Below are 11,955 nucleotides of genomic sequence, written 5' to 3'. Positions count from 1 at the left end.
TAAATGACTGATCCTTTGAATAAAAACAGAAAATTGGAAAAACAGTTTAAATATCCAATGTTTTGTCATAGCAGAAAAAAATAATTTTTTTTATATTTTTCAACCCATTTTTCTGTTTTTCCAAATGTTTGTTTGTGCTTAGAAAATTGAACTGATAAGTGTACACAGGCCGTTTTGGGTCATCTTTGCAAGTTTCCAATCTTTACAACTCAAGTTTTGGTTGAAATAAACACATAGTTTACCAATTTACATGTGAAAATGTGTTGGCTCTGTACACACTAAAAGTAGTGCTTTTTTAAATGGAAGCTGGTGGGGTGGGCACTAGAAACTTCAAGTTAAAAAGAAAAGTCGCAAAGAGGTTTTAAAGATCTATCTCTGAATGGATAATGTCCATAATGTTGTCAGACACTCACTCAATCAGTGGCAAAACAAGCACTTTTGTGAAGGTAAGTACAAACTGGACAATTGTCATATAAACTTACATTGTTTTACCGCGATCTGGCTTAATAAATTTAACGGACTGTTCTTAAATAGAGCTTTTCTAGTCTTAATGACTACTCAAATGCTTTTACGTAACGTAGGATACGATTCACACACTGTGGCCAAGGTTGCCGTGCTAGGTGGGGTTAGGGTTGCTCATCAGATAAACACTCCCACACATTTTACACTCCCATGGTGCAGCAGCAGGGGCAATTCGAGGTTCAGTGTCCTGCCCGAGGACACTTTGACATGGGACTGCAGGGCCAGGGATTGAACCACCAACCTTCCGATTGGGAGCCGAGCCAATAATAATCGACCATCATCAAAGACAGACTGTTGTTCCCATAAGTCACTTAGACACAAAAACATAGGAAAATAGTGTCCATGTTGAAAAATAACGGTAGTTACCCTTTAAGAACAAACGCATAGGCATCTTCATTCTCTTTGTAAACGCATCTTAGTGGAAATCACATGGTGAGAATCCTCCAGGCTCCACCTTTGACGTCACCAGCTGAGCTTTGGTATATATGGATTAGGTGTGTTTGATTTCCAGAGAACAAGAGCAGAGAGACCACCTTCTTCGGTTTTGTCTTGAAAAAAAATGACAACCTAGCACGCATGCAAAGAAAGAATGTGCTTTGTTATTTTTTGTACAGTGTCAGACTAGGCATGACCTTTTAGGATGATTCCCAATGGTTGTAAGAATACTTCATCTGTAAGTCGTCTTCTGCCAACTCTTTTTCAGTTTACACACAATCACAAAGAAGGCGTTGAGTTCCAGATGAAACGCAGCATTAATAAAGGTTAAACATATGCAGAGTCAAACATGTCTTTGATTAAAATGAGAAACACAATTATAATTGGATATTTCCAATCAGGATTCTGTAACCTGTAAAGTTTTGTTTCTGTTTTTTAAATGTAGAGTTTTAAGGATTGTGTCTTTTTCAGGTTTTCCAAAACTAAAAAGAGTCTGTTTATCTGCTCTAATGTAAGCTGGTATCATTTAGCATTACCTCACCAGCTTAGTACATCCAGTAGCAACTACAAAGGCAAAAAGCACAGAATTAGCAATTACTACCACTACCAGATCCACTGTGTAGCAATTCCCCCTTGTGTAGATGCTATGAGAGTTTAAAGCACCTCTGCCTTGGTCTTTATTGGATTTGAGAAAGTTTACGACAATTTGGTCAATGGCCCTCAGCAACTCATACCGAAGCTTACGGCATCCTTCGACGTCTATAGACACAATGGGCTTAGACTAACTTCTTCGCCGTTTTTCCAGCACATGGAACCTCTCAACTAACCTGACCCGCCAGATGGTTCGGGACATAAAACCAGCTAAGAAGCCATCATTGGAAACGGTTTGGAAAACGGCAGGCACTTTCATAAAAACATTCCTGGCAGTTGATTGGATTTTGAACCACGTCCACCATTGTTGTTTTGAACAAACCGTCTCAGCCATCACACACACCTAAATCCCGCCTGTGCCGTAGCTGCCGGTAACGGAACACTGATTAGTCGAACAGTCTTTTCAAACAACACATTAAGCTAACATTAGATTAGTTAGGTAGCTAGCTAAACAAAACCCTAAATAATGAAATCCAATTTCTTATACAAAACAATAAAGCTGACAAAAATCTGGCAACCTCCACTCTTTGCAAAGATGCTGCTTTGCAATTGCAAACATTCATTTGTACATGGACACTGACCCCCCGAAACACACACACACACACACACACACAAAATCACACTTTTTAGCGGAGACACAAAATGGCACAATAGAGAACCGGTGAATATGTCAGAGAAGCTCTGCCTACACAGATAATAATAGCTTTGAACAAACGCCTGTGTGTTCCTGTGTGTGTGTGTGTGTGTGTGTGTGTGTGTGTGTGTGTGATACAGGCCACACTCAGACATACAGAGATTCTTTGTTGAAGTTCTTTTTTGATTCATGGCATCTCCCGGAGAATCGCTGACACCGCTGTCGTGCCCACCTCTTTGGAGAGAATTTGAAACACACTCTAATGGAACAGTCATGTGGGATTTGACAGCGTTGTTTTTGTTCTGCTGTGCTGACGAGAGGTGGCCTCAGTGTTACACCACCGTGACGGGGCGGCTGTGGCTCAGCGGTAGTGCGGTCTCCTCCCCATTGAAAGGTTGGTAGTTCAACCCCTGGCCCTGCAGTCTTATGTTGGAGTGTCCTTGGGTAAGACATTTAACTTGAAGATCTGAGTTGCCCCTGATGCTGTGCCATTGGAGTGTGAATATGAATGGTTCCTGTAAAAAGCTCTTCGAGTAATCATTGAGACTCAGGAAGCGTCCATTTACCTTCATTATGTTCACAAAAGGTGTGAAAACTCCCTATGTCCCTGACCTTATTGTGAGCAATTTTGAGAATCAATGAAAGTAGATGTATTATCCACATTTTGCGGGGGAAACAGTGTTTTTTTGTATTACACATACAGTGTATGTAATATATACAATGTTATGCCAGTTAAATCCAGTCCAGTGGCTGTCAAACAATTGCTTTTGCAGACCAGAGGGATTAGCTACACAAAATTGACAGCCCTGCACAATAAGGTAATTAACATAACGCTAATTACTTAATTAGGATGGGCTGTACATCAATGTTTGTGTGTGTAATTATTGACTGATCATGTGCATGAGTGTGACAGGGTGGGCAAACAGCAAGCAAGCCAATTACACACTCGCTGTCAGGGGCTGGGAGATCCAAATGCCACATGGTGCAAATCCAACAGGCCGTATATGAGCAGTGCATTTGTTAAGGAACAAAATTAAGAAGAAAGTAACATTTCGGCAGCTTTAGTCCATTCTCTTCAGGGATGAGCACCCAGGACGGAATGGAGTGCAATATTACTGAGGGAAAAAATTAATTTACGTTTTTGGGTGTTTTTTTAAAAATACGGGAATCAGCTGATAGTGTGCTTCTTGTTGCCTGCTCCAATGATGGCTCACATGACTTATAGTCAGCCACAATGTGCATTCATGTGCTATTTCACCATCACAACACACACACATCATGATGTTCATTAAAAATGAGAAAATGTGTTTAAGGAATTTTAAAGGAAGGCATTCATCTAACAACACAGTGTGCTATTCCAGTGGGTTTAGACCGTAAAGTCTGTACATACACTAACTGTGGAAGCTAAACTGGAAATCCCAGACTTGAAGTTATGATGTCCTCAAATTGTACTTTTGAAGAAATGGATATGATTTGAATTGGGACATTACCCCTTATGAGAACAGCAGCGTTGCAAAAAACACACCACATGTGTGCAGTGCCAACATGTTTCAAATACTGTAACAAAATAGAAATGTACATGTGTATAACTCAGAAAAATGGAACATGAGCCTAATTTTAATCCAAATCGATCTGATCAAATCTTATATTTCTGGGCTAGTAAGGGGTTAGTAACATGCTCTCAATTAGCAAGACTGCATGTGTGTACTTTCATCAGCCTGAAATTGTTTTTACGGGTGAAAAGCTTCAACTAGTCTCAGTCTTTAAAAAGCTTGGGATAATATGGCTATTGGTTCACACCTTAACTTTTGGACCTTGGCTAATTTTGTCCACCTGACAAACTCCTGCTTGATGTGTGAAATTACCCACAATCTCGCACCTCTCATGACAGAAAACATCTGGCAAACAAGAGCATCTGCCAGATGGAAACTGTGTAGAACAGCACAGGTCCACTGAATGTGGCTCGTCACATTTCACACACAGGTTAGGGAGACCTTGATGAATTACGCAGACGCATTTAATGAACACTCAATTGAGGAGACACTTGAGCAGGCAGTACAGTACAACCATGATGTGTTATTGTGCCGTGCTCTCTGAGGTCCTGTGCTTTTTCTATCAAGTAGGTGATATCTGAAGATATTGATGGCGCCAAAGAAAAGATGGTCACCTTGAGCATAGTTCTGGGATGCAAGAGGAACTATGTCAGGCACTGACATCCAAAAGGAGACAGCCCTGAGACAATGCATTCCCTTATCGTGTAGGTGGGACAGAACAGGTTTGGATATCAGAGACTGGATGAATACTCTCGTCCCCTGGCCTGTGACCTACGATGATCTGATGTGTAAGCTTTCCCTTTAGTCTCATCCTACCACTACGTGGTGTTTCTGCAAATTCCACCACACAACACAACCCCCAGTACTATCAGAAGATGCTTTACTCACTCTCATTTTAAATCACAATTGGCTGAAACATAACCAATATGTACTAAACATAGAGGGTCCTATTGAAAAAATAGGTTTGTATGATGTAATGTTTATGCTCTGTACCCCTGTCTGAATTATAATATTTGATGCCATCATTATTTGGATTTGCCTGCCAAGGGACTGCTGATTCAATTTAGCAGGTAGTGGGGAATACAGGAAGTAGCAAACCACACAAACACACACACACACACACACACACACACATAAAAGCCAAACCACCCTGAACTCACACTGGCTCCCGGACTTACTCCTCCCACCTACTGTGCAATAATGATGTATAATACCTAAAAGGACACTGTCAATATCTAATATTTAACCATTTCATTTAATTTCTGTTCAATATTTGTTTATTTATTAATTAGAACTTAACCATTTCAGTTCATTACAGTGCAGTAATTATTTATTTGTTATTACTACTTTTCGCGTAATGTGTGTAAAAAGCTAATTTATATGTGTATATAATGTGCTCTCTAGACTGTGCACCAGGTCCCCCCCCCCCCCTCTTTTTTTTCTGCACTACCTGTACTTTTTATATTTTTATATTTTGGGTCAACACTGTAAAGGGGTTGCTTCAATCTCGTTGCACACGTACTGCACTTGTGTATAATGACAATTATACACACACACACACTTTCTTTACAATGTCCAATACTGATACCCAGTGAGGTTGAGAAGTATATTTTTGACTAAAAAGGATCTCTGAAACTAGAAAATGTTTGGGGTATTACTTTACTATGAAAAATAAAATCAGCATGATGCGCATCTCTTTATTGTGTCAACGGCCATTAGTAAGCAGATGACGAGGACATGACAAACAGCCAAATCCGCCAAAATTAAATTGGCTATCAACAACAACATTTTGAAAATGACACAATTAACCTTTACAACAAGAGATCACACAAAAATAGGACAAAATTTACCATAAAGATGGACTAAATTGACATATTATTTCAATTTAGCTCAAATTTGCAATAAACAGGTACTTCTAAACTCCCAATCCCCCTTCATCTACCCTGACCCATATCTCCCACAATTTCTGTTAATTTCTGTTTTCTGTTCATCTTAACATATGATCCATGCTCAAAATATAAAAGAGAAAATTACTTAAAACTACTTAAAATCCATGTTTGCATCAACAAATGCTGGTTGAACCTTCGAAACAATATTGTTTGAATGTGCCAATTATACCGTAACTGTGCATTATTGCATAACGAGCAGGTTATTCGTATGGCTTCCCACTGTGATGACAGTTCCAGGCATGTAATAAGACCATCAGGCCTGTTTATTTTCCTCTGAGTTTGTCCCTTAGAGTTGCCGTACCCTCTGACGTCACTGGCAAGCGACAAGTAACAATGGTAAGTGAGCAAGCAATTTTCTCCGGCTCCTATATTTATTTTACTAAATCGTATTATTTGCCAATACAACATTACTCATAGTGCTTGACGCGTTAACATTCGCGCTGCTTTTATAGGTATAGGCGGCGTTATGTCTAATTTGTGAAGTAACAACAGAATTAAAAGTAGTTAAGAGCCTACTAGCCAAAGGCTAACGTTAGCTGCCTTAGCCTTTTCCTCGGTTGGCAGCAGTCGTTATCCAAGCGCTCATTGGCGTAGCTAGCTAATCATTCATATTGTAGAGGTACTTTTTTTAACTTAATTTGATCAAGTTTGTTGCTTTACGTGGATGACACTGTTAAAGTTCATCCCAGTTAATACAAGCAAGATATTCTGGCAGGTACCTAGCTAAACATATCATCGACTTAGCTAACGTAAAGGGAACTTTAACTAACGTTACTGCTAATGTGCTAATTTGAAAGAAATATAGAGGTCCGAATGGACTGGTGGATGCTTTTCTTCTCAGCTTTATCAACACATGTCTGATATTATTTTAGGGGCAAAGTCAGAGTGGAGGACACGGTCCGGGGGGAGGCAAGAAGGATGACAAGGTGAGAATGACACAGCTTGTGCTAGCTGACGCTAACCTTTGTGTCACAACACATTTGCCAAAACGGTATATGTGACATTTGATGACACATGTATACATGACATATTACATTTAGGATGTTAGTTGACAATTACTGCTGGAATATGTAATAAACGGTAAGACAATCGCCTAATATGTACTTGTTTATTCATTCAGTTAGTCTATACATCACCAAAGAGATTTTGTTTTGACTCAGCTCCATTTTTCTCAATATCTGGCCAGCCAGCTACACATGCAGTTTGAACGCTGGTCTACCAGAGGCTTTATTTAAAAAATAAAAAACAGAGTAAAAACAGCGCATCTACATGTAGGCAAACATCTTGTATGGCAGTCTGTGCCTAGGTAACAAACAAACACCTTTAGTTTCCTTGTCTGACATGTTTTATCCCACTTTGTCCCAATTGAAGGATAAGAAAAAGAAGTATGAGCCTCCAATTCCCACCAGAGTTGGCAAGAGAAAGAAGAAGACCAAGGGACCAGATGCTGCCAGTAAACTACCATTAGGTAAGGAACTGAAAAGACAGAGTGGTTTTATGGTAGACTGTCTTGGTTTTTGCAGTTGATTTTCATGAGAAGTGTTCAGTTCTTACAGCTACCGACTAGCAGTAACACATATAAAACACCTTATTTGGCGTTATTGAATAAAAAGAGAACTTAAAGCAACACAATCTGCTGTAACTGATAAGGAGGTGGAAGCAGGTTATTGACAGCATTCAAGATTAAGAAGGTTTGTGAAACCAAGTGTTCGGGGTTGGATCAAATTTGTGTTTATATCATTTTTTCGATGTACGTTTTACATATGCTGGCATGTGTTTCTTTCAGTCACCCCTCACACGCAATGCCGTCTGAAGCTGTTGAAGCAGGAGCGGATCAAAGACTACCTGTTGATGGAGGAGGAGTTCATCAGAAACCAGGAGCAGATGAAGCCTCTGGAAGAGAAACAGGAGGTCAGTTCCGCTAACACATGCACACACTTGCTTTTGTGCTGTATATTTGTGTAAAATGTAGGCACAATAATCCTCTTGCTTTTTTTTAAATATACAATTTACTAAAACTTTGGTCATACAACAGACCAAATCGTCACCTCTCCTACTTTTTTCCTGTTACAATCTGGTCTTATTTTTTTACAGGAGGAGAGGTCAAAGGTGGACGACCTGCGGGGGACCCCCATGTCCGTGGGCACTCTGGAGGAAATCATCGACGACAACCACGCCATCGTTTCCACCTCAGTGGGGTCAGAGCACTACGTCAGCATCCTGTCCTTTGTGGATAAGGATCTGCTTGAGCCAGGCTGCTCCGTCCTGCTCAACCACAAGGTAACATCCAGGGCGAATCCTTAATTTGGTTTACCTTTTTTTTGAAAATAAATTCATAAGTCACAAGTTGTCCTGTGTTTGGATGTCACTTGTAGGTCCATGCAGTGATCGGTGTGCTGATGGATGACACTGATCCCCTGGTGACGGTGATGAAGGTGGAGAAAGCCCCGCAAGAAACCTACGCTGACATCGGAGGACTGGACAATCAGATCCAGGAGATCAAGGTGCAGTACATAATGCGTGCACTGTGACCTGCAACGTTACAATGGGCCTGGGCCCTGAGTAGGCCACCGTTCAGCAAAGGTTACGTAGCAAAACAAACGCCAGATTTTAAAGTAGAGTGAGACCTTTTCCTGCAGTTTTCTTTATTCCCTCTTTGTCGCACGGCAGTTGCATGCGCAGAGTAGCGAATGGGAACGCTCCTTCTCTCTTTGAAATGACCTTGTGTTGGCCAAAGTCTACTGTCACAAGTTTGGTTTTCTAAAACCTGAAAACGAAGACAGGAGGAAGTATACAATTCTCTCAGACCACTTGAATTACAAAATGCACTTTTTCCCAACCACGGCAAAATTATGTTGGTTACCACAGCTTTAAAGTTATACTGCACCCAAAATATTTGTAGTGTAAAATGCTCACCCCTTGTGGACTTAAAAGGTAGTCATTAAATGTTGGTTTCTTTGTCCCTCATAGAGAACCTAAATTAATAAGTTATAATTCCACATTTTTTACAACAGGTAAGCGTATCATACTAAAGGTGCAGCCTGTTACGTTTTTAGTTGTTTATTATCAAAATTGGTGTTGCCCACAAATTTGCCCTTTTTAATGAACATTTACCACCACCATCAATTCCAAGTTGTCCTATTGGCTGGAAAAATAACATTTCCATTTGCATGAACTGGGTTAGACGCTCCATATCCACGCGCCATCTTGTAGCTGGTGAGGGACATACAGGACACACTGCTTTTGAGTTTTTGCTGTCACGTGATAAACTCACAGGTGCGGCTTCTGGTTAGCGTCGCTTCCCGGCCCCGGCAAGTTTGAAGAAGGAAACATGGCTAACATCAACAAGTTTTGTAGTTCTCACCAAATCTTTAGAATTTGCAATTAATAAAAGAGAAAGGAACGGACCTGAACGCAATATGGCTAAGACTTTGTGGAGCTTTCACAGACACCTGGTCACATCACATCTCAACTACTTTTGCTGAGCGACTAACTTAAGCAGATTGAAGGTTGAATTGCTTATGTATGTAATCCTTCAATTTTCTGTTGGTTTCAATAGGAGTCGGTGGAGCTGCCTCTGACGCATCCAGAGTATTATGAGGAGATGGGCATAAAGCCTCCCAAAGGTGTCATCCTATATGGAGCGCCTGGCACAGGTGAGTGCTTCCATTTTACCAACAGTGGCTCCAAAACTCTAGAAACCTAGGAAAAACGGTCACATGTTGATTCACAAAAATGTTGATAAGTGTTTTCCGAAGCCCAAGATGACGTCTGTGAATGTCTTCTTTGCACAACTCAAAGAAATGAATTGTATGTTCATACATAATACAAAATGTACCTTCTATCTTTATTATCACTATCTAACTGCCACACATAGCCCAGATAATTTAGATTTTTTTTTTATGTTTATTCAAGTTGGATAGAGAATAGTTTTATATTGATAAAAAATAGTTGCCTATAAAAAGACAATTAAATGAAAGATTTTCACAGAAAATGTCACCGGAAAATGCATCCACACTTGAAATCAAATGGCTGCAGCTCTTTCTCTAACGTGACTTGAAGTGGCATTCTGTTCACACGCTTTTACCTGTTCTACCCTACCAATAATTAACATAATAGAAGAACTAACTGCTAGATTAAAAAACATTTAGTGATGAATATGGCTTCAACATTTGAACTGAAGCACCCATGTAATGGTTCTACAGTGATGTAGTTAGTGTATTCTCATGCTAAATATATACTTAAAAATGTGGCAAAGACTGATTGCATGTTCTTTTCTGCAATTTACAAGGCAAGACACTGCTGGCCAAGGCCGTAGCCAATCAGACGTCAGCCACCTTCCTGCGCGTTGTGGGCTCGGAGCTGATCCAGAAGTACCTGGGAGACGGGCCCAAGCTGGTCCGCGAGCTCTTCAGGGTGGCAGAGGAGTACGCGCCCTCCATCGTCTTCATCGATGAGATTGACGCCATCGGCACTAAGAGGTACACGGATGTCTGCTTCAAACTATTTCAGACAGAGGAGGTGAGAGACTGAGAGCATAAGAGCAGTGGTGATGTATCACTTTTGCTGTCTGACAGTCAGAAGGGGATGACAAGGTGTTGGATTAGTAAGCGCGATAACTGGCTACACCTATATATTTTTTTTATGTAATACTTCACAGCACATTAACAGTTCAGGTTGTCAACTTTCTTTTTCATCATCTAACTGAAAGTGGGTTTCAGTTTGGGAGATTTAAAAAATGATGTAAGCCTATTAAACTAGAGTATACCAAGTTTATTCATCACATTTCAGTATGCACATCACACTTTGTTTGTCAGTCATATAATGCAGTGGCTTTCTTCCTCTCTTCCAGAGAGGCACAGGGACACGACCAGTGGCAACAGACAGTGTAGAAAACACAAAATCAATAGCTTTGTGTCTGTTTTTCGTAGAAAGATTTCAACCGAATGCAAAAAAAGACACAAATGATGTTAGGTAGGCTACTGGCTGACTTAAATGAATAAACCAGGTCGGTGGCTGACTTTGGTGAATAATGAATGAGCTACTCTCTAATCCTCCCATCGAAAAGACAAAAAACTACCCAGTTTAATGGGTTTGTGCTAACAAGACGGCAGGATACACATGTTTTGAAGTCCTGGTGTCTGAGCATGGAACACAATGTAGTAGGGCTGCACAATTAATCGCAATTGTATCGTAATATGAGCCAGTGAAATATCCAAATTGTAGGGGGAGCAATATTTGTTATGGCAAAATATAAGTAAAATATTGTAGTGCTGCAGAGACGCCGTCCTACAAATTGTATCCTGCAGACTAAAGATCCTTGCAAAATATCAAACAATAATTTATGAGAGAATGATACACGCAATTGCAATATCAGAATAATCTCAATTAGCTATTTTCCCTGTGTCGTGCAGCCCTTCCATGTAGTGGATTCCATAAATTCTTAACAGAAGTGTTTGTTTCCTCCCTGTTGCGTAGGTATGACTCGAACTCTGGCGGTGAGAGGGAAATCCAGAGGACCATGCTGGAGCTGCTCAATCAGTTGGACGGCTTCGACTCCCGGGGAGACGTCAAAGTTATCATGGCCACCAACCGGATAGAAACCCTGGACCCAGCCCTCATCAGACCTGGTCAGTGGGAGGCGGATCCCATCCTGTCTTATAGACGCAATTCTTTTTTTAGTACTTCTTTTTTGGAACTAAAGGTTTTTTTTTTCTTCCTCTTTGGCAACCACTCTTTAAAACGTATATCTATGTTAAAGGTGGTCACAGCCACAAATGAATGTACTTACACACAATGCATTCTCATTATTTCTAAAAAGAACCCTTTGTTTTTGCTTTAATTTCAAAGCTCAATTATTCAGTTGACCTATAAACAGTATTAATTGGTTTCAGGCTTGCACAGATTGTGCACTGAGATCTGCCTTCAAATGCTTTACCGTAACTACTGTAAAAGCTTGGCCTTTCAGTTTGAGTGTGGGCAGAGACACATTTGAAATTGGCAAAACTTGTGAGAAGCAGTCCATGACATTGTGGTTTTCTCCTACTCTAACTCCTCAGGGCGAATCGACCGTAAGATCGAGTTCCCCCTGCCGGATGAGAAGACCAAAAGGAGGATCTTCCAGATCCACACCAGCCGCATGACCGTAGCAGACGACGTCACCCTCGATGACCTCATCCTGGCTAAGGACGACCTATCAGGAGCAGACATT

At 40.6% G+C, this 11,955-nt stretch overlaps 1 protein-coding gene across 1 annotated transcript in view; it reads left to right on the top strand.

Annotated features, from left to right (window-relative positions):
* The first annotated feature begins 5,994 nt into the window (after positions 1-5,994).
* Positions 5,995-11,955, top strand: part of LOC117961662 (26S proteasome regulatory subunit 4) — a 7,035-nt gene continuing 1,074 nt past the window's right edge. Inside the window, exons 1-10 of the mRNA XM_034900492.1 lie at positions 5,995-6,080; positions 6,617-6,670; positions 7,116-7,212; positions 7,531-7,655; positions 7,839-8,024; positions 8,120-8,248; positions 9,304-9,400; positions 10,036-10,225; positions 11,223-11,374; positions 11,804-11,955. Coding sequence (XP_034756383.1) covers positions 6,078-6,080; positions 6,617-6,670; positions 7,116-7,212; positions 7,531-7,655; positions 7,839-8,024; positions 8,120-8,248; positions 9,304-9,400; positions 10,036-10,225; positions 11,223-11,374; positions 11,804-11,955 — 1,185 coding nt within the window. The 5' untranslated portion in view covers positions 5,995-6,077. The remainder of the gene's footprint in view (positions 6,081-6,616; positions 6,671-7,115; positions 7,213-7,530; positions 7,656-7,838; positions 8,025-8,119; positions 8,249-9,303; positions 9,401-10,035; positions 10,226-11,222; positions 11,375-11,803) is intronic.

Source organism: Etheostoma cragini, chromosome 18 (assembly GCF_013103735.1).
Source record: "Etheostoma cragini isolate CJK2018 chromosome 18, CSU_Ecrag_1.0, whole genome shotgun sequence".
Classification (NCBI taxonomy): Eukaryota; Metazoa; Chordata; class Actinopteri; order Perciformes; family Percidae; genus Etheostoma; species Etheostoma cragini.
The sequence above is the reverse complement of the archived record's forward strand: the minus strand, read 5'-3'. Positions and strand labels throughout refer to the sequence as shown.